Source organism: Chionomys nivalis, chromosome 1 (assembly GCF_950005125.1).
Source record: "Chionomys nivalis chromosome 1, mChiNiv1.1, whole genome shotgun sequence".
In the NCBI taxonomy this organism is placed as follows: Eukaryota; Metazoa; Chordata; class Mammalia; order Rodentia; family Cricetidae; genus Chionomys; species Chionomys nivalis.
This window is the reverse complement of record NC_080086.1, coordinates 137,554,389-137,574,392: the sequence shown is the minus strand read 5'-3', so window position 1 is coordinate 137,574,392 and position 20,004 is coordinate 137,554,389. Positions and strand designations below refer to the sequence as shown.

At 44.6% G+C, this 20,004-nt stretch overlaps 1 protein-coding gene across 6 annotated transcripts in view; it reads right to left on the bottom strand.

Annotated features, from left to right (window-relative positions):
- Dtnb (dystrobrevin beta) overlaps positions 1 to 20,004 on the bottom strand; it is a 204,009-nt gene that overhangs the window by 35,367 nt on the left and 148,638 nt on the right. For 4 of the 6 annotated variants that reach the window (XM_057778220.1, XM_057778256.1, XM_057778241.1 and 1 more), the window contains exons 11-12: positions 12,443 to 12,532; positions 9,848 to 9,935 (exon numbers count right to left, since the gene is read on the bottom strand). In XM_057778220.1, the coding sequence (XP_057634203.1) occupies positions 9,848 to 9,935; positions 12,443 to 12,532 (178 nt within the window). The remainder of the gene's footprint in view (positions 1 to 9,847; positions 9,936 to 12,442; positions 12,533 to 20,004) is intronic. The other 2 variants (XM_057778250.1, XM_057778265.1) reach the window with 1 other exon arrangement.

The window sequence follows — 20,004 nt, the reverse complement described above, 5'->3', positions numbered from 1 at the left end:
GCTGATTTGGGTTCTTTCCACACTTGTATAGAAATATGTTCTTCCTTTCGAGTACTCATCTAGAAAGAAAACTGCTGAGTCACAGGCTAACTGCCTTTCGAGAGACTCTTTTCCTAAGGGGTTGGACTGATTCCAGCCAACACTGTATGGAATCTCTACTTTCCCTCGCATGCTTGCCAACACTTTTCATCTTTCTGAGGAGTCATTCTTATGGGTGTGAGGTGGTATCACACGTGGATTCTTTTTTTTTTTCCTTTGAAGATTTATTTAATTATTATGTATAGAGTGTTCTGCCTGCATGTGTGCCTGCAGGCCAGACGAGGGCACCAAATCTCATTATAGATGTTGGGAGCCACCATGTAGGTGCTGGGAATTGAACTCATGATCTCCGGAAGAGCAGCCAGTACTCTTAACCACTGAACCATCGCTCCAGACCCTCATGTAGCTTCTTTAAGAACTAATGTTGAGCACACTGTCACATACGGAATCATTATTTGTGTTATCTTTGGAGAGACCATGATGTGTGATTTGTACCCTTGCTAGCTCCTTCAAAAATATGGTAGAAAACAACAATAATCAATTGTTTAGAAACAGACCCATATACACACTGCAGAGAGTGGGTCAGGGCTCAGGGATTAGCTCAGCTGAAGAGAGTGTTTGCCCTGCATATATGAAACCTTGGGTTTGATCTCCGGCCACATCCCAACACCACGTAAAACCAGGTGTGGTAACACATTCCTGTGATCTTCACACTTAGGTGGAGGCAAGAGGATCAGGAGTTCAAGGTCATCCTCAGCTACAGAGCCAGTCCAAGGCTAGCCTGGCTCCTGTCCTCCCTCAGCTACAGAGCCAGTCCAAGGCTAGCCTGTCTCCTGTGAGACTGTGTCCAGATCCACCCCCCCCCATGGCAACAGGACGTGTATTAGCCAAGGAACACAGAAAGGAAAGGGGATAATGAGGTGCTGTTTCCCTCTGACTCAGCAAGTACAACGGAAGCTCTCAATTAGGCTCCTTGCCAGCCATGCTCACTCCACACCTTCTCTGCTTTGTCTCAAGCACAACCTACAAGAAGCAAGACCCTAATACCCTGCCCGGAGCTTGAAGATTCAATAACTATTTTCATAGGGTGCTTTCTAAATAAATGGGCAAAACAGCACAGCCGATCTGACTAACCAGATCACCTGATATTTTTCGTCTTTAAAATAAAAATTAAAAACAAGATAACTTTCTTCTTTCCTTGGAAGTGTGGACCAGCGGCCAGCTGAGCAGACTCCCCGCACTGTATTTAGCGCCGTGTGAGAACTCGGGCTGAGCCTCACCAAAGATGGCCTGAGAATGAACCTGGCTATGAATAATCAGTTTCAAATCGAAAAGAAAAAAGTGGAATTAAAAGTCATAGCTTCTGTTAGGGTAAGAGTAGGGAAAATTACAGATGTGGGAAGGGCTTGAGTATGAAAACACACATGCTTGGTGTCATTCACTGGGAGTGTCAAGATAACCCTCAGTACTTTTGCTGCCTGGCTGTAAACCTGGTGACTTCTGTAGTGCATCAGTAGAGATCCCTAAGCGGGCAAGATTCCCTAGCTCCCAGAAATATGTTTCTCAAACAGAAGCGAGCAAGCAACAGTTCCTGCATACAGAATGGGGCTGGGCTTTCCCACTGCCTGCACTCACAGAACCCCCAACCCAGCCCCAGTGAGTGTCTAGTGTGGTCTGTCTCCTTTGATCAAAATGTAGATATAAGTGGTGGCATAGGCCTTCAACCTCAGCACTCTAGAGGCAGAGGCAGGCAGATCTCTGAGTTCTTGGTCAGCTTGCTCTACAGAGGACATACATACATTCATCTCTGTCTCCTGCCATGTGATGCTCTGGGCTGACCCAGGACCCTCCCCCTAAGAAGTCCATCCCATCACCAGATGCTGGTCTTTGACCTTAGACCACCAGCATACTGAGTCCAAACAAGCCTTTTTTTCTTTAGGTGTTCTAGCAATGAAAAATGGACTAGTATATATTATATACTATATAACAGGCACACTTAGTATTTATTTAATATCTTAAACACTATGGGTCTCCTTAATAATAACAGTCATAATGTAATAAAACAAAGGCAAGTCTCCCTTCCTAAAATAATTTCTGGACTCTGAAGAGGCTAACACAGAAACAGAATGATTAATTCATAAAGACACTGGATACGTTATCTAGAAGAAACCCTAAACAATTTCTTTCAAGAACAAAATCAATTTATTCATTTCCTGACTCCTCAATGCCCAGACAGCTAGTGATGTCTAGGTAAATGGGAAAAAAACCTCACCTCGAGGAGCTCACAATACATCGGCAGAGATCATAAACAAACAAAAAATAATAGTAGTAAATAAACACAGGTCCAGCAGTGGTAGTGCAGGCCTTTAATCCCAGCACTCGGGAGGCAGAGGCAGGCAGATCTTAGTGAGTCCGAGGCCAGCCTGGTCTAGACCAAGTTCCAGGACAGGCTCCAAAGCTACATAGAGAAACTCTGTCTCGAAAGCAAAAACAAAACCAAAGTAAATAAACACACGCTAGTATTAAGAGGCACAGGAAGTAAGGTGGTGACTGGGACTGAGGTTCCGCCAGGCAAGTGCTTCTGAGCATGCGCAAATCAGACTTCTGGGGAAGAGCACACGCAGCAGAAAAGAGGGGCTGGCGCCGGGACAGCTGACCCTGCTGAGGCAGCTTAAAGGCTTGAAAGTGAGGAAGAAGAATCCAACAGTCAAGAGTTTATCAGTTCCCATGCAGTCATTTCAGCACAGAGCGCGGGGTGGGGGTGGGGAGGAGAGAACGCTTCATGCAAAGGAGACAAGTTGGTTTAGGAGACCTCATCATGAAAATATGCGTGAGTGTATGTAAAGAAGTGCTGAGACATTCGGCTCGTGTTTATGGTTCCCACTCTAACCAAAGCTGATGACAGGTTCAGTCTCTGAGACCCGCATGGGGAAAGAAGAAACTGAATCTTGCAAGTACTTCTTTGGTCGCTATACCTCACCCAAATAAACAAACAAAACAATTTTTTTTTTTTTTTTGGTTTTTCGAGACAGGGTTTCTCTGTAGTTTTGGAGCCTGTCCTGGAACTAGTTCTTGTAGACCAGGCTGGTCTCGAACTCTCAGAGATCCGCCTGCCTCTGCCTCCCGAGTGCTGGGATTAAACAAAACAATTTTTAAAACAAATCAATTTAAATCCCAGCACTTGGGAGGTAAAAGTAGGAGAATTATGAATTCAAGGTCAGTCCTGGCTCCATATTAAGTTTGATGCCAATCTGGGGTACACGAGACACTGTCTCAAAAAAACCCAACCCAAACAAAATCCCAAACAAACAACGCCCCCCCACACACAATTTACCTAGCACTGAATACCAGAAACACCTTTAATCCCAGCACTCGAGAGGCAGAGGCAGGTGGATCTCTGTGAGTTCAAGGCCAGCCTAGTGTACAAAAGCTACTTCCAGGACAGGTTCCAAAGCTACAGAGAAACCCTGTCTCAAAAAACGAATGCTGTAAAGGCACAAGGAGATCTTTACTACACACGGAGTCATGCAGACCTATTTATATTCACTCTCAAGTCTAGTGGGGACCTCCAAGGTGACTCAAGGTGCCTTTCTTCTCATTTGTAAATCACATCAGGAATCTCATCTGTCTCCTAAAGTTGCCTTGAGGACTAGGTAAAACATCCAGGCCAGGGGCTGGAGAGATGGCTCAGTAGTTCAGAACACCTGCTGCTCTTCCAGAGGGCTGAAGCTCAGCATCCACAGTGGGCAGCTCCTACCCAGTAATCCAAGCTCCAGGAGATTCTGATGTCCTCATTAAGTGCGTGTGCGCGCACGTGCGCACACACACGCACACGCACCCGCAGACACACACAGCAGGAACTACGGAATAACCCAGTTCCAGCCTAGACTGTGTGGAGTGGGGGAGGCAAACTTTAATAATGGAGAATGAGGAGTAGGATCCACTTAGGTTGCACACTCTCTAATCCTAGGAAAGACAGTGCTTCTCATACATGAGAAGGTTCAAGAGTCTCAGAGTGCTACAGCACCTTACGGAGGTAGAGACACATCTGCCAGATACAGGATAAGAAACAAGATCCCTTTGGTTGAACTAGGCAAATGCTACCCGTCCAAGGCAAGTAGGCAGTCAGCCAGATGCAGCCTAGCATGCATTTCTGCAGTCTCCTAAAAAAGAGACTGACCAGTGGCTTTGACCTTTATGAAGCTGACAGGATGAGTCCAACAAGAGGTCCCTGAAAGCCACTACAGTGTACCCTGGGCAGTCTGCCCACAATCCTACCTCCTAGAGGATAACTGGAGGGTTATGGGTTATTAACCTCTCCCCAGAATCCAATAATGCTGTTTAAGACCGTGTTTCCCAGGCTGGCTGTAAATCAGAAGACAGCAAATTTTCTTCCTTCCATTTTTTTTTTCCTTCAGTAAAGACAGATGGGCCCTAAACCTAGAGGTTCTCATTCAGTCGGTCAGAGACAAAGCCTACACATTTTAAAGTGCTTCACGGATCACATTATGCGGCCAGGTTTTGCAATGACTGTGTTAGTGGGGGTTGAAGTCATTACACGTACACAAAATCCAGCCTAGATACTGTTGATACCTAAAGTATGAGAAGGCGCAAGGATGCTCCTGAGATAGTATGTACCTCCAGCAACCGTGGCAATGAGTAGGGAAAGCCTCTCAGAAATGTTTATAAGTCAGGTAGAATGACAATGGGTGATGCTTTCCCGGCCTTTCACCTCTTCTGTAATGGGCTTTATGGTTTCTTTTTTTGTGAGACAACCCTCAAAGTAAACGCTCAGATGGCACCCAGGGCTGGGTAAGAGAATGAAGACTCTGCTGTGGCTGTTACAGGCTCTTCCGCTTCCTTTTTTTTTTTTTTTTTTTAAAGAGTCTTAGGCATTCTAGGAAAACAAATGAGTTCTCCTGGCACATCTGAGACACCCGTAGTGCCTTTCTTCGGGTGACAGCCTGAGGTGCTGCATGGTCTGTTAGGCACCCAGGCTGAAGCTGCCCAGTGGCTGCTGCTGGGGTGGTGCTGCACAGGGTGCGTGCCGCCTTCACCAGTGATTGACCGGCCTCTCTCTGTGAAAGGTCTTTGAGCAAAATCAATACAAAGCCTACCTGCCAGGCCATAAACAAACTCTTCAGAGCATTACACCCACTTTATGTAAAGCACTTGTATCAGGGTGAGATTAGAGGATTAGGGGTTTTGTGTCAGGCAGAAATCTGGTGAAGAAGAATCCTTGAGAGTCCTGATGTTTAGCAGATAACCACACTTGGCGAAATAAACTAAGATGAAAGGGACCCTTTGAGCACTTGACCTCTAGCTCACCCCAGCTGCGATAGCTTTCCTGACAATTCAACACTGGAAACCAGCCGTGTAAGCATCCTTATCTGGGTTCACGGTGAAGGAGACGGGCCTCAGGGTGAAAAGGCTTTGCCTCTTATTTACTGTACTTTAAAAGCACTGTGTGAGGTCAACAGGGCTATCTAAAAGCATGAAGCAAACGTTAGAATTCAGCCACAACACAGTCCCATGAATCTTAATTTTTAAAATTACTCAACCAGTTGTGTCCCAGGGCTTGTGTGAACTTTGCCCGCCTCTTCCACATTGTTCTGCAGTGTTCCATCCCCCAACCTTTAGAGTTGCAATATTGGAGTCAGATAAATGAACTGATGTAAAGATTCTCAAGAAAACAAAACAAAACAAAGGGATTATTTTGGGGAGAAGAGTCACACCAAGAATCTTCGTTAGCAGCTCTGGCAGACAAGTCCATCTCCCTCAAATCTGATTGCCTCGCTTCTCTCCAGCACCAGTCTCCTCCGAGCCCGCCACTTCCTCCCTCGTGCCTTTACAAAGGCTGAAATAACGCTGGGAATGCCTGGTTCTCTTTACCTGGTAGTGTCTGAGAGTTCGTGGTTTTGGCTCCAGTTCATCTTTCCTTTCAACTCATTCTAGAACCCTAACTTTCAATGGTTAAATTATCAGTGTTTGAGAGATAAAAAACGGCATTTCCCCCCACTCCCTCCTGGCTTAGCCACTTATGACTGCAACTCTGGGTGTTTAACTCTCAGGCCACAGGAAACAGGACTATTTTGAATAATCAATTAGTTAAGATATGCAAAGCACTTAGGATAAGGACCACCACCTCGTGCAAGTTCAGTAAGTGTGAGTCATTAGCACTGCTCTTGCATGCAGCATGCTGTGACCTTCCCAAGCCCCTAGGAGTGTGTTTCTCCTTTCTCCTTTTAACATTTTAACTAGTTATGTTCAGTGCAGTAATGACACTCAATTGTTTTTCCCTCTAAGAAATATTCTTAAGTTTTGTCAAAAACATCAGCAACAGAGGATGTACTCAGACATTTTATCTTTGAATAAAAGCTTTTCCCCAGCATTTATGAAAATTTATCCCATTGTTGCTGTGGAGAAATTACCAATCCTTTGTAAACAACATGTTTTCTCTCTCTCTCTCTCTCTCTCTCTCTCTCTCTCTTAAGGTCCTGGAGACTGAAGCCAGCAACTCTGCACATCAGGAGAGCCCTCTAAACCAAGGGGCAGAGCACCCCCCACCCCCGTGCTTCCCATTCCTGAGATCTTCCTGGGGAGTCTTGTCTTATATAAATTCTGGAAATTTTTAACCATTGGTTCTAACCCTAATTCTAAAGTGTTTAGATTCCAATTGGATGACTGTTGGGTTCTCTCTCTATCACATCTCCGAATATAATAGTTCAGATTTTCCAACTCTGTGTTGTGTTTTGGAAATTTTTCTTTTTTGGTTTTTCAAGACAAGGTTTTGCTGTAGTTTTGGAGCCTGTCCTGGAACTAGCTCCTGTAGATCAGGCTGGCCTCAAACTCACAGAGACCCACCTGCCTCCAGAGTGCTGGGCTTAAAGGCGTGCGCCACCACCGCCCGGCTGGAAATTTTTCTTCTTTCTTTTTTTTCCTCTTTTGAGCTGGGGGTCTCATGTAGCCCAGATTAGCTTCAAATTTCCAGTGCAGGTGAAGATGAATGTGGACTTCAGAGTCTCATGTTTAGGAATTTTGGATGAGCTACAATATCCCAGGATGGCCTGGAATTCTCTCTATATAGCTCAGGCTGACCTTGACCTGCAGCAGGACTTACACCACAAGCCACTCTGTTTCAAGTTTTGGAAATTTTTCTTATACATATTTTATCCGCCTGCCTCTGCCTCCCGAGTGCTGGGATTAAAGGCGTGCGCCACCACTGCCCGGCTTGGATTATTTTTTTTGTGTCTCTCTCAGGTGTAGCAGACAGGAGTGGGTTTACTTTGGCTTATTCATTACAACTGATTACTGTTATTTTGTTTGTTTGTTTGTTTTAAATTTATAGCCAGAACATTCTTTTTTTTTTTAAGATTTATTTATTTATTATGTGTACAGCATTCCTTCCATGTGTGTCCACATGCCAGAAGGGGGCGCCAGGTCTCATTATAGATGGCTGTGAGCTACCATGTGGTTGCTGGGAATGGAACTCAGGACCTCTGGAAGAGCAGTCTTAACCACTGAGCCATCTCTCGAGCCCTTGTTTGTTTTTTTGAGACAGAAAACTCATTCTGTAGATGAGGGTAGCCCCTAAGACTCAGAGATCCACCTACCTCTGCCTCCCAAGTGCTAGAAAGAGTGTGCCACCATGCATGGCTAAACCTCACTTTCTTAATTATAGAATTTTACAGTAGGCCTTGGTTTCACCTAGGGTGACATTTGCAACTCTGTTCTTTTTCAAGACGGATATAGTTACATTAGGTCTTGTGGTGGTTTGAATAGGAATGGCCCCTACAGACTCATGTGTCTGAATGTTTGGCTCATAGGAAGTGGCACTATTAGGAGGTGTGGCCTTGTTGGAGGAAGTGTGTCACTGTGGAGGTGGGCTTTGAGGTGTCATTTACGCTCAAGTCACGACCAGTGTGGCGCTCTCCTTCTACTGACTGCTGATCAAGATGTAGAACTCTCAGTTCCTTCTCCAGCACCATGTCTGCCTGCACGCTGCCCTGTCCTCCCATAATGATAATGGACTAAACCTCTGAGACAGTAAGTCAACCCCAATTAAATGTATTCCTTTGTAAGAGTTGCTGTGGTCATTGTGTCTCTTCACAGCAATAGAAACCCAAGCTAAGACAGGTTCTTTAGTTTTCTAACCATATTTTAAAATGAGTTTGCCAATTTAACATCACACAGAAGACTGTTGAGTATGGCATAGTAGCATATGCCTCATAGAGGCCAGTTAGGGTTATTTAGATTCCTAAACCCCAATCCCAACCTAATCCAACTCAAATCTTGTTAGGCCTCTGATTGATATTGACTCTGTAAGTCAGTTTGGAGATATCTACTTATGTCAACACCAAATCTTTCAGGCAACAACATGACACACCTCTACATTTACACAGGCTGTCTTTAACTTCTTTTAGCAGGGTTCTATACCTTTCCATCTTCAGTCCTTTTCGTCATTATTAATGTTATTGTTGGTGGTGCTGGAGACTGAATCCAGGGCAAGCACTCAGGCACTGAGCCATGGACGCCCCATGCTCTTCAGGCAGACACTCTTCGTCTTGTAGCTCACTGTAAAGTGTGTGCACAGGCTCCCCGGCACTCTCTGGAGGTGGTCATGTTACTGTCAAAGACCATTTTTCTTCTTTTCAGAATTTATGCTTCGTGTTGCACTGGCTAGGTTTTCTAATATAACTAACTGTTAAATAGACAGCAAAATTAGACCTGAAGGACACATAGGAAGGAATGTTCTGGAATTTAGTCTTTAAATGTTGGCACTAGCAGGAGGTTTTTGTGCAGGCATTGCTCAAAGGAGGAAGTTTGTCCTATGTCAGATGCCTTTTCTGCATCTACTAAAATGATCTTACAAATTTCTTCATGTGAATTATACTGATTCATTTTAATATAATATATAAGTTTGCATTCCTTGGACAAACTAAACTGATCATGGAGTATTGGCCTTTGTACACCCTCCACACCCCCCGATCCTTTAAGCACAATATATTCAACAGTAAAGCCATCAGGGCACAGAGTTTTCTTTGTGGGAAATTAATTATGAATTCAATTTCTTTAACAAACATTTAACAGATTTTTTTTTTTGGTAATTTTCATGTCATTTTCTTGTGTGTCTTTTAAGAAATATACACATTGCACCTGCATTAACCTTTATTTTGTAGTTTTTTGAGAAAGGGTTATACTGTGCAGCCCTGGCTGGCCTAGAATTTGCTTTGTAGTCAGGCTGGCTTCAAACTCACAGAGATTTAGTCACCACTGCTTCCTAAGTGCTGGGATTAAAGGCATTCACTACCACACCTGGCTGGGTTATTAACTATATTAAGATACTATTCCTCTCATACTTTCAATTTCTGTAAGATCTGTAGTGATGTCCCTTCTCTCATTCCTGGCATTGGTAATTTGTATTGCTTCTCCTTTTCCCGTGATCAGTACTGTTAGGAGTTTATACTAAATGTATTGACCAGGTTGGTCTCGAACTCACAGAGATCCGCCTGCCTCTGCCTCCCGAGTGCTGGGATTAAAGGCGTGCGCCACCACCGCCCGGCTGTATTGATATTTTGATAGAATAACTAAATTGTTTGATTTTTTTCCTTCTTGATCTGTATTTCAAAAAGAACATTACAGATAAAATTAAAGCCTCCTTCATTCTCTTCCTACACATCTCCTTCTATTCCCCAGCACCCCCCTCTTGTGAGTGTCACAATGACTATTCTCCTAAGGAATACGTATATTCAATGTATTCAAACAATGCTTCACTCTGGTACTCTCCTGCGAGCCTCCACTCACTCACCATGTTGCCTGCCTCTGCAGCCAGTCGGGCAGCATAACGTGCTATAAGCCGATGCTCCTCATCCAGCCGGCTAGGACTGTCCAGGACACTGCCAAGGAGATAAAATCCAACAGGTGTCTATTAGACATCTCTAATTCTTGTTCTATTCTTCAAGGAGAAAGGCTTATAACTAAGAATGATAATTATTAGTAGACGTCTGTGTCACAGATGCTAAATCTTCCAGACAAAAGGATTCAGGAAAACAATGGGGCTGCACAACCATCCCCATGTATCCATATTGGCAAAGGGGCAATTTCTTTTTAAATGAAGGGTTAAGGAAAGACATCCTGCAAAAATCCGAGATAGGGATTACTAACCAAATGTTTGGGAAAAGTAACTTTATAGAGCCAGGTCTTGAACTAAAAAGAGACTTAAGAAAACTATGTGATCATAAAAAAACAGAGGGCTGAGAAAATACTTAACACTGGCTAAAGGAAAAAGAATCCCAGCCAGGGTTGGCCAAGAAAACTGTCTAGTTGGAAAGAGTCCATGGTATTAGACATTCCCTTTTAACACCCTTTCTCCTGTTGTACAATGCTCATTTCACACATGGGGCCAGTCTGAAGTAAACCAGTCCATCTTCCTCTTTCACCTCTCTCCCTCATCTTTTTAGGGAGGTGGTGAGTTATTTCTGTATTGCCCACACTTAGCTCTCAATTCTCCTGCCTGAGTCTCGCCAGAACAGGAATTACAAGTGTGTACTACTGTGTCCTGCCTCATCCATTACTCTAACAATGTAAGAACCCTTGTAGATGAGGTACCAGATAATATGGTACCAGATAAAAGAAAATCAGCTCTACAAGTATAGCTTCATCATCATCATCATCATCTTCTTCTTCTTCTTTTGAGTCAGGCTCTGATTCTGTGGCCCAGGCTGTCCTTGAATTCACTGTAACTCTCCTTGCCTCTGCCTCCTGAGTGCTGGGATTACAGGCATGAACCACCATGCCTACTAAGAAGCTTTAGGGAAACAGGGATGGATGATGACTTGACCAGAGCAATGTGAGATGTTAAGGCAAAAGAATCATATAAGTTGTGCCTGGACCCCAAAATGAGTTCAAGGACAGCCTGGGTAATTTGTTCCCAAATAAAAAGTAAAAAGAGGCCTAGGGATATTGCTCAGAGGTCATGCACTTGCCTACCATGTGTGAAGCCCCCAAGTCAATCCTTAGTGCCACAAAATAAAACGAAACAATTATTGGTTTATTTGTCTGTTCCAATTGACTTACAGTTTCAGAATCAGCCAAGAACTTTACAATTCCTTCAAAGCAGCATGGGGCTCATTTCCTTAGACTGTGGATCAGAGAGGATGCAGTACTCATCCATCCTCTTGCTCTTTCTGAACCAATGGTCACCAATCCTTGCTCAGGGACTTGAGGATGCTAGCTAGACCTACCCTAAACTCGTGCGCTGAACTACCAGGTAGCAGTCTCTGCAGCCCTCTGCTACTGTACACTGCTACTGCCACAGATGCTTTCAAGCACCCCAGGCAACTGCCTTTACCGACAGAACGTTACTTACCCTGCCTGAGATAAACACTTCGTTCTCAGAGATCAAGAGACTGGGACAAGAACGCAGACACCATCTGGTGCACAGGGAGATTCTCAGACAGAGTATGCAATTATCAGCTCCTTTCTCCCCGTGACAGGAGAAGTCCATCAAACCCACCTGGGAGTGTGTAGGACCTGATTGTTCCCCCAAGACTTCAAGGAGAGTGAATGCTCCTAAATAAAGATGTTGCTTAGTCATACTGGTAATTGGAATGGTATAAAAGGCAACAGTTAAAATAGTCCTTTCCATTTATGTGTGTTTACTTTATTCGTCTTGTGTGCAATGTATGTGCATGCATGTGTGTTGGCAGTCTACCACGGCATGGCAGTGGAGGCTGGAGGACCACTTTTAGGAACTAGTTTTTTTTTTTTTTAATATTTATTTATTTATTATGTATATAATGTTCTGTCTCTGTGTATGCCTGAAGGCCAGAAGAGGGCACCAGACCTCATTACAGATGGTTGTGAGCCACCATGTGGTTGCTGGGAATTGAACTCAGGACCTTTGGGAGAGCAGGCAATGCTCTTAATCACTGAGCCATCTCTCCAGCCCTGGAACTAGTTCTTTCCTTGTACTACCTGCGTTAGTTATCATGTTCACTTCCAAGGGCCATCTCCCTGCCCCAAACAGTCCTGTCGTAGGCACATTGTCCTCACTGACAACTGCTGAAGAAGAGGACATAAAACGTCTCCTCTGAGAATGTTCCAGTTTGGAACTCCAAGCATCTCAGTGTGTGGGACTCCCCAGTGTAACCAGCGGGGACTGTGTCTTACTGTAGAGGAGACTTTCTAACTCCATGCTGAGGTGAGTGCCAGGCTTGGCCAGGCTCCTTCTCTTATGGAAGCCAATGCTTTGGCAATTAACTCTGCCAATCACAGCTGGCAGCTGTTCAATCACACCACACATGCAGAGCTTCTCCTGCTGGCAACCCCAGGAACCAGATCTCACCCCCTCCCTCAAAGCAGCCTTGGCTGCGCTCCCGGTGCTGCTGCTCTACCAACTAACCGTGTGCAGTGCTGCAGACGGGCCACATAGGAGGCTATCAGCGCATGCTCATCGGCCAAGAGATTGGGCATGTCCTGGCTACACTGTAACCTGGGAATGGTGGAAGCAGAGACAGCAAGCATGACAGGTACAGAGGGAGAAATGAACATGGATTAACACCAGTAAACTTAAAAGTAGAAGAAACAAACAAATCACGATAAAGAAAACAATAAAACCACAATGCATAATGGAATATGGTGTTAGGTCACGGAGATCTGCCCCACTACTACACAGCAGTCTTTTCTGTTTCTGATTTGGCTGACCGAAACATGTCCTGAAGGGAGAACCCTGCTCCCCAGTTCTGCCCAGTTACCTTTCTCTTAATTACCTTTCCTTTGTACTAAGGTGACTAAGCACCTAGATTTAATCAAAATCTCAGGTACTCTTTTACCCAGGGAATCCCTGTCTATGTACCTGTGAGATAGTGAGATGTCTCATAGAATCTCAAAGTTACTGCACCTAATAATTTTGACAGTGCCCTAATGTCTGAAGCCCACTTGAAAAATTTTCAGATCTTACAAAATGTCCTTTTCAGTTAAAAAAACAAAAAAGAACATCATTCAAAGTAGGTTTGCACTACATTTGGTTGATATATCTCTTTCTTGTCTGTGTTTGATTGACATATATATGTTTTGAATCCAGAATAGTTTTCTCTTTCCCCTGCTTCTTTAGTATGTTTGTGAAGAAGTCAAGATACCTTGTGGAATACTCCACATTCTTGGTTTCATTGGCTGTTTTCTGTAGGGTTTGTTTTTCTAGTCTCTGTAATTACATCTAGATGATTAAGTTTTTATTCTTGTTTGCTGTTCTTCAGCAACATTCAAGATGACCTCTATCACAGACTTATGGATGATATTATTGGCCATACTGCTCCGTTGTCACCTACCCCCTACATCCCCTACACATCAACCTTTCATTTTATTGTTTCTGTATGTGTGTATATATGTGTGTGCGTGTGTGTGTATCAAGGTCTGACTATGTAGCCCTGACTTTCCTAGAACTCAATACATAGACTAAACTGGCCTTGAACTCAGAGATCCATCTGCCTCTGCCTCCCAAGTGCTGGAATTACAAGTGTGCACTACCAAACCTGAATGTTTCTAGCATTTAAAAAATATTTCTATTTTTATTTTTGTTTTGTTTTGTTTTGTTTTTTGGTTTTTCGAGACAGGGTTTCTCTGTAGCTTTGGAGCCTGTCCTGGAACTCCCTTTGTAGACCAGCTGGCCTCGAACTCACAGAGATCTGCCTGCCTCTGCCTCCTGAGGGCTGGAATTAAAGGCGTGCGCCACCACCGCCCGGCGATATTTCTATTTTTAATTATGTGTAAGTGTGTACTTGTGTAAGCATGAATTTGTGTGCATCGGTGTGTTGCCTTGGAGGCCGAAAGAGGGTACTGAATCTCCTGGAGCTGGAGTTACAGGCAATTGTTAGCTGACCAATGTGGGCTAGTTGGTCTATAAATCCCCAAGGGATTCTTCTGTCTTCTTCTGTCTCTGCCTCTGATCATGGAGTAGATGTGCTGGGATTACAAATATGCACCATTCTATCTGGCTTCTTCCATGGATCCCAGAACTGAGCTATATTTTTGGCTTTGAATTTTTTCTCCCTCTCTTTTTTAAAGCATGTGATGGACTCAATGAGAAATGCCCCCCGCCCCCCCCCCCCCCCGCATGGTCTCAAGCATTTGAACACTTGGTCCCTGGTTGGTGGTGATGTTTGGTGAGGTTTAGGTGGTGCAATTGAAGAAAGTATGTCACGAGGACAGACTTTACCATCAAAACCCTCTCACCACTTCAGGTTGTTCTCTCTGCTCCGTGCTTGCATCTAGCTTTGTGTGCCTGCTGCCATGTCTGCTGCTGGCTGCTATTGCCTCCTGGCCATGGAGGATTCCTAACCCTCTGAAAAGATAAGCCCAAACCTCTTCCATGATCAATCACCTGGGCCACAGTGCTATCACAGCAACAGAAAAGTGGCTCATTCTATGTACGTGTACATGTGTGTGGGGGAGTGGGCACACATGCACCCTGGCATGTGTGTGACATCAGAGGACAGCCGTCATGACTTGGTTCTCTCTTTCCACTGTGTGGTTTGGTGGCCTGAACCTTTACGTGTTGAGCCATCTAAATGGCTCCACGTCTTGAGACATGGTCTCATAGACCTCATTTTGGTCTCAAACTTGGTATGTGGCTGAAGCTGGTGTTGAACTCTGTTTTTCCCCTGAGAGGGTTTATTTCTCTGTGTAAGTGTGGCTGTCCTAGAACCCCCTATATAGACCAGGCTGGCCTTGAACTCAGAGATCAGCTTGCCTCTGCCTCCCAAGTGCTGGGATTAAAGGAGTGTGCTACCATGCTGGTGTTGAACTCATGATCATTCTGCCTTCACGTCCCAAATGCTGGGATCACAAGCATGTGCCAAACATACTCAGGCAGGCATAATTACTTCTTCAGACTAATTAATCACTGACAGCAACTGAATCAGCTTCTGTTCCAGTGGAGGAGGTGGAGAGTAATCATTTTTAAAGAATCGCTCATTTTGTGCATGCACATACATGTATAGGCACAAGGGGGCCATGGCGAGTGTGGAGGTCACGGGTCAGCTTAGTGACATTGGTTCTCTCCTCTCACCATGTGGTTCTGAGGATGGACTCAAGTCCTCAGGCTTGGCCGCAAGCACCTGACTCACTGAGCCATCTCAGCAGCCACGAGTAATAATTTTGCAGTATAAGCAAATGGTAATGATAATGCCGTGCAGAAAGTGGATTGTGAAATGGATGGAGAGTTTTAGATTTTTGGGTTAGATGGCGACATTATGGCAAACTTTAACACAATGAGGTCAGTCTTGCAACTCTTTGGTTTCTATTCAAAGTGCTAGACATTCGGGGGACTGACCTCCAAAGAAGGCTAAAAGCATCAAGTGACCTCTAATGCTCTGGTGGACCATTATTCTCTAATACTGTCTGCCTGAGTGGAAGCCGTCCTCCCAATTACTAAGGACCAGCTGCTCTGCTGAAAATGTCTATTGTACTCTCAGTTTGAAGGCTCTCAAACACTCAGCCATACCCCTGTCCCATTACCAGGCCCATGGGCGTGATGAAGAGAAGTAATAAGAGTCATCTCCATATTCGAGATTCTAAATAATTTCACAGGGGTCAAATTTTGTACCTTTGATTTTTCCCCCTTGCAATAATCAGAAGATACTATTAACAAAACAGATGTGAAGGCCTCTGAAACCTGCTGTAATTGGAGGTCATTATCTCCTGTGCTGAATTCAATAATGAACTACGACAGACTGATTTCCAAAGAGCTGTTTCTGGGCTATGATACTTCACAGTCTAATAAGAGCAGTTTGTCTTTAGAAATACACTTTATCGTTTCAGCATCCTTGTTCCAAATTCATGAAGTTAAAGAGCCTGTTTGTCTCAAAAGGCCAGAGAGTGAGTATCGTAGGCTTTGGAGGCCAGGGGATTTTTGCTAGAACTGTTTGGTTGCCGCCTAGGAGGAAGCAGTCACAGACAACATGTAGTCAAACAGACATGGCTGTGTGGCAACAAAGGTTTACTTACAAAACCAGGATGCTACCTGCAGGGTGCAGCTTGCAGTTTATTTGGCGGCTGAAAAGCAGTCTGAGGCCAGGCCACATCTCACTCATTATGCTAACACCTCTGCAGGGCTCGGGAGTCTTTGTTTCAAATTTGGGTCAATATTAGCAACCAAAGAAGCCTAGAGCCACACTGACTGGCTTGACTAGTATGTTTAAACCTACTTTCACTCTGAGTATGTTCCAGAGTCCCCAGTCCCTAGGACACTGTGATGTGGGTGAGAGACTAAGGACAGCAGTCACACTCTTCCATGGTGACACAATCCAGGGAAGAGAAGCTTCGGGATGAGCATGCTCTATGTCCAGGGAATCCTCTCCAGCCATGGGCCAACTGCAAGGGGCTCCAAACCTAACAGGGTCAGCCCAGGATACAACATACTGTCTGTATTGTTCCTGCCAGGCTTGTGGTTGTAAATATGGCCACACAGGTCTCAGGTGCTTTTCAATTTGGTCCAAGTTTGACAGGAATGTGGTAACACATACTAGACAACGCCTTACAAGATGAATGAAGGCCACTGCGCAAGAAAAGGACAAAGAGGCACATGAACTAACTGGCCTTTGTGGTTGAACCAGAAGTCAAAATAACAGTAAGAGAGCCAATATTGAAGAAATACAGCAATAATAACAAGCTAAGTCAGAAGTCAAATGCAACCCAGTTAGATGGCTCAGCAGGTAAAGGTGCTTGCTGCCAAGCCTGATACTAGAATTTGATCCCCAGGACCCACACGACAGTAGGAGAAAACCAACTCCCACAAGCTGTCCTTAGACCTGCACATGCCTCTCTTTCCCCAGTACATAAAAACATAACACAGGTTATTGTTTTAGGGGGTAGGATTTGATACAAACTCTCTTTATATACTCTTGGCTGAACACTACCTATAGATCAGGCTGGCCTCAAACTCATGGAGATCTACCTGCCTCTGCCCCCTGAGTGCTGGGGTTAAAGGTGTGTGCCTCCACACCCGGCTAAAAACATAATACAGATTTTAAACGTGTGTATCAAATAAAATTTTTGTTTGGTTCTTATTAAGTAGCTCTCATTGTCCTGGAATTCACTCTGTAGACCAGGTTGGCCTCAAACTCCCAGAGACCTGCCTGTTTCTGTCTCCTAAGTGCTGGAATTAAAGGCCTTTGCCACTATGCCCAGCTTTAAATAAATAAATAAATGAGTGAAATGAAAAGCAAAGCAGCCACTGATATGTACACTTAGTTGGTAAACTAAATTATATTTAAATTTTAACTCACTAAAGGTTAAAATAGTGATGTGGTGTCTTCCTCCCTCCCTTCCCCAGGCTCTAAGTCCCTGTGGTTCTCCTGTCCCTGGTGTTCTGAGGTTCTTCGGGTCTCTTTTGCACATCCTGCTGCTCCCGTTAGTGATTCTACATCTTAATTCCCAACCGCATCACTCTGACGGCTTCCTGGAGTAGAGCAGAAAGTAGCTTAGTGGAGCTTCTATTCACTGAGACTAGGTGCTGAGGAGGAACAGGTTTGAGAGGGAAGGTTAGCTCGGGTACACACATAGGGAGTTTGAGATATTTCTGAATAGAACTCAGGAAAATGATGTGGTTGGGAATTAAGACATGGTTTCACTAACGGGAGCAGCAGGATGCGCAAAGCAGAGACCCAAAAAAACCCTGGAACACCAGGGACAGGAGAACCACAGGGACTTAGAGCCTGGGGCAGGAAGGGAGAAAGAGACCAAACTTTAGTTATACTATATACTAGATATAGTTATATCTAGCATGTAAGGAAAAAAGCAATGCCTCTGAAATCCTGTTATTGTTTACAAGTCTAGGAAGGGAAAAGACTGTCTGGTCAGGCGGAACAAGGCACGGAAAAGAAGGCGCGCCATGCAGCTCTATTAGCAGTGCAATCTAACAAGCTCAGCCAGTGAAATCAGCTGATTCCAACAGCAAATCAGAAGACAATTCTCTGGCTCCTTCTTGCACTCAGATTCAGAGAAATGTTAGCATTTTGTTACAGCAGGAGAAACCTGGCCCCTGTCAAAGGGGCTGGAAGCCATCCAGGGAGCGTCTAATTAAAACACAAACACCCAGGGGCTGGGGGGGATGACTCTGCAGTTAAGAACATCTGCTGCTTTTGCAGAGGACCCGCGTCCAGTTCCTCGCACTCACATAGGGGCTTACAGCATTTCTGTAACCCTAGTTCCGGTACGCTTGACACAATCGTCTCCTCTGCAGGCATTAGGCACATGTGTGGTTTACATACATGTTGGCAAAACACTTACGAAAAATTTTAAAAAAGGAAACAGAAAAACCCATACCAAATATTCAGAATACCCAATGACTTCAACAGAAAAGCCCTCTGGAAATGGGGACAGGATAGGGACACACACTAAAAGCAGTAGTATAGAGTTCCGGTAGAAGGCAGTAGCTGTAGATCAACCCTGGACAAGGGACATCCCTCTATGGCAAAATGTATAATAAGCACATTCATCAGCGTGCAGCCAGCAGTCGTTTCCAGATGCTGAGACTCCAAGCTCTATAAGGCAAAAAATGTCCCTGTCGTCTATGACACTTTAGGTAGTCCTGTGGGCAAATCAAGCTTCTTTTTTCCTGTCACTGCACCAGTGTGGGAGAGCTGATGTCCTCGCCTGGATTATCTTTTCTCTTTCTTTCATATTCATTTTTATTTTGTGCAAAGGGAGTATATAAGGTACATGTGCATGTGTGTGGATACACATACCTGAGGTGCGCGTCTGTGCATGTGTACATGTATGTGAGTGAGTACACATAGCTGCCGTGTGCATGTGTGTGCATGTGTACACGTGTGTGAGTGGGTACACATACCTGCGCTGTGCGTGTGTGCATGTGGGTGGGTACACATACCTGCAGTGTGCGTGTGTGTATGTGGAAGCTGCAGGAAGCTGTCTGGTGGCTAGCATGGAGATGGTACTATAATAAACTGGAGAAAACTTGCAACTGCAAGGCTTTTTCTTTTTCTTTTTTTACAATAGTAACACCATCAGACTCAAGTTTCCCATAAATAAATAAATAAATAAATAAATAAATAAATCCCCCTGATTGCAAAGAAATGACTAAGTTGAGGCCAAGATGGGGAAACAAGTCTCATGAAAAGATTAATGGGGCCACGGCCCTGACTCACTCTGAATAAGCTTCACTACTAATAGAGCTAAAGCAAGCTGGGATGTTTTGATATTTTGCTATTGAAAATAATCCTAATACTCAATAGGCAGAGGCAGGTGGATCTCCGTGAGTTCGAAGTCAGCCTGATCTACAAAGCAAGTTCCAGGACAGCTAGGGCTACACAGAGAACCCTGTCTCAGAAACACTGTCCCCCCCCCCCCAAACATCTCTGGGTAAGCACTGTGAGCATGAGTGGGAAAAGAGGGGCTCAGCACTGCCATAGGATCCTCCTTTGGTGTGCAAAGCCGAGGAATAGCACAGACGCCTGCCTAAGAGCAGCAACCCCGAGGCTGCTCCTTAGGAGGAGACAAGGAAAAAGTGAGCACAAAGCCTACAGGTCATATAAAACTGTGTAAAATGTGTGGGTGGGTGGGGTGGGGTGGGGTGTAATCAGTTTGTAGAGCACTCATGTAATATCTGGGAAGCCCTGGCTGGCTTCATACCCTAGCCCCCCATAAACTGGGCATGAAGATGCATAACTGTATTCTCAGTGCTTGGGTGGAGGAAGCAGGAGTTCAATATCATTCCCAGATATGTAGTTTGAGGCCAGCTTGGGCCCCATGAGATTATCTCAAAAAAATGAAACCAACCAATGAATGAAAAAGAAATCACAGTGGGGTGGGGAGGGAGGGAGAGATCACATGTATGTTAGAGAAAGGCAGAGAGAGTGTCGGGGCAGGAGGAAACTGTGTGTGTAGCTTCTGGGGGTTTGCTAGCTCTAAGCATTTGCATATCCTTTGCTGGTAATGGGAGAATTA